Consider the following 1995-nt stretch of genomic DNA (forward strand, 5'->3'; position numbering starts at 1 on the left):
GTCGTCCTTATGGCCGCCAGGGCCGGGCCGCCGCCGCGCGTCGCACAGCGCCGTCCGAAATCGCGAAAGCTGCCGTCCGTTAGGAAGGCAGGCGGCGGCAAAAGGGGCGACCGGGGCCGGCATCTAGGAAGAGGCGTTAACTGCCCCTGGACCGCAGCCGTGCGAGCCGGCCCCCGGGGAGCGAGGGGGAGGAAAGGAGAGGGAGAGGGAGAGGGAGAGGGAGAGGGAGAGAGAGAGAGAGAGAGAGAGAGAGAGAGAGAGAGAGAGAGAGAGAGAGAGAGAGTAGCCTGCGGCGGTTGCGGCCGCGGGCTGGTGCGGGCCGGCGATAGGACGCCCAATGACCCGTGGAGGACCAGCAATAACTCGGCAGTGGGCTTGTTTATCAATTACTGTCAGGTAGGGTTCGTAGGGGAGAAGAAGAGCACGGCGCACTGCGAGGTGGCGGCGGTTATTTATTATTTACACTGGAGGCGGCGGCCGAGCCGCGCTGTGCCAGGCTGTCCTGCACGCATTGCGACACGTCGGCGATGACCTGGGCAGACTCCCGGTTGCGCGCGTCGACGGCGGCGGCCACGCAGCCGGCGTTGGTCAGCGGCACCTTGAAGACCAGGTCGCCGGTGACCTGGGCGCCGAGGCGCGTCGCTTCCGCGGCCAGCCCGGCGGCCTGCCCGGCGAGCGCGGGGATCTTAGTGCCCAGGCACCAGGGCTGCGCGAGCAGCGGCTGCTGCTGGCACTCCTGCGCCGCAGCGCCCGCCGCGTCGAACAACGCCTGCGCTCGCGGGCCCAGCGCGTCCAGCTGCTGCAGCGAGGCGCGCGCGCTCGCCGTCGCGTTCTGAACGCACTGGTTGACGTCCTCGTTCAGCGACTGGGCCACCTCCTCCAGCGTGCGGTACTGGGCCTGGCACGCCTTGAGCGACGAGTCGAATGCGTCCGCGCCGTCGATCACCTCCTAACGACAACACAAAGGTGCGTGAGCGGGGCGAGCAGAGACTGGGCAGTCACCGACCCAAACTGTAATCGTGACTCGAACGCACCTGCAGCCTGTTGTTCCACTCCTGCACGGCCTGGCTCGCCGAGTTCTGCGCGTCCTGCGCGGCCTTGTTGATGCCGTTGAGGAAGTCGTTGGTCGCCTTCTGGATCTGCTCGTTGATGGCCGTGAGGATGTTCTGGATGGCGCGGAGCACGCCCTGCAGGTCGAAGAACTGCCGGGCGAGCTCTCCCCGCTTCCGCTGCAGGGCGAGAAGGTCGACGCCCTCGACTCCCTCGTCCGGGGCCCAGTCTGCCTCCTTGTCGCCGAGGTCGAGGACGTTGTCGATGGGGATGGCGAGGGCCTGCACAGCCTGCGGGGAACCGGAAACGGGGTCAGATTTAGGACGACTAACACTGACAATACTGACCGTGGGTGGCAGAGTCGCTCGACACTCACCTGCAGCGCGCAGAGCACCAGGGCGAACACGATTAGCAGCTTCATGGCGGCGAGGACGACTGAATGCAGCACGAGCAGAGCGCGCGTCTTTATGGCGAGGTGATAACACAGTGTTACCGGGCGTGCAACCATAGAAACACTAGACCGAAATAAGCTGCGCCGATAAGGACCGAGGCAGGCGTCACTCGTTTTGTGGGAAAAATAAATAGTCCTAACCTTCACATTTTCTAGGTATGATACGGGCAAGCAAGCTTAACCCTTCCCAAGGACCGAAGCCCTTCACCTAGTTCAGACCTGACGTTATGAAGGAGACCTCCGAGAACTTAAAAGCGCGCAGAAACACATTCCGCCAAAAATTGACATACTAACCCACACTAGTAACACGTAAATTCAAACGTCCATCGGCTTCGTGCGACTTTTCTTTCCACGCATCGCAAGTCCTCTCGATGGCCACTCACTCGGCGCACAGCTCAGCCTCATGGCTCTGCCCTTGCTCCGGGGTGGCCGTTACTTTGGTGACTGAATGAATGGAAACCCACACCGCCACTCTGCATCCTGCACCGGCCATG

General features: G+C 63.1%; 1 protein-coding gene across 1 annotated transcript; it reads right to left on the minus strand.

Moving 5' to 3' along the window:
• Window positions 1-432: 432 nt before the first annotated feature.
• LOC113202624 (uncharacterized) lies at window positions 433-1595 on the minus strand. Its single transcript, XM_026416939.2, has 3 exons — window positions 1427-1595; window positions 1035-1340; window positions 433-949 (listed from the first exon to the last, which is right to left on the minus strand). The coding sequence occupies exons 1-3, from the start codon at window positions 1556-1558 to the stop codon at window positions 449-451; spliced, it is 939 nt and encodes a 312-aa protein (XP_026272724.2). The 5' UTR covers window positions 1559-1595; the 3' UTR covers window positions 433-448.
• Between the last annotated feature and the right edge of the window lie 400 nt (window positions 1596-1995).

The sequence above is a fragment of the Frankliniella occidentalis genome, unplaced genomic scaffold (assembly GCF_000697945.3).
Source record: "Frankliniella occidentalis isolate FOCC.00 unplaced genomic scaffold, Focc_3.1 Scaffold39, whole genome shotgun sequence".
In the NCBI taxonomy this organism is placed as follows: domain Eukaryota; kingdom Metazoa; phylum Arthropoda; class Insecta; order Thysanoptera; family Thripidae; genus Frankliniella; species Frankliniella occidentalis.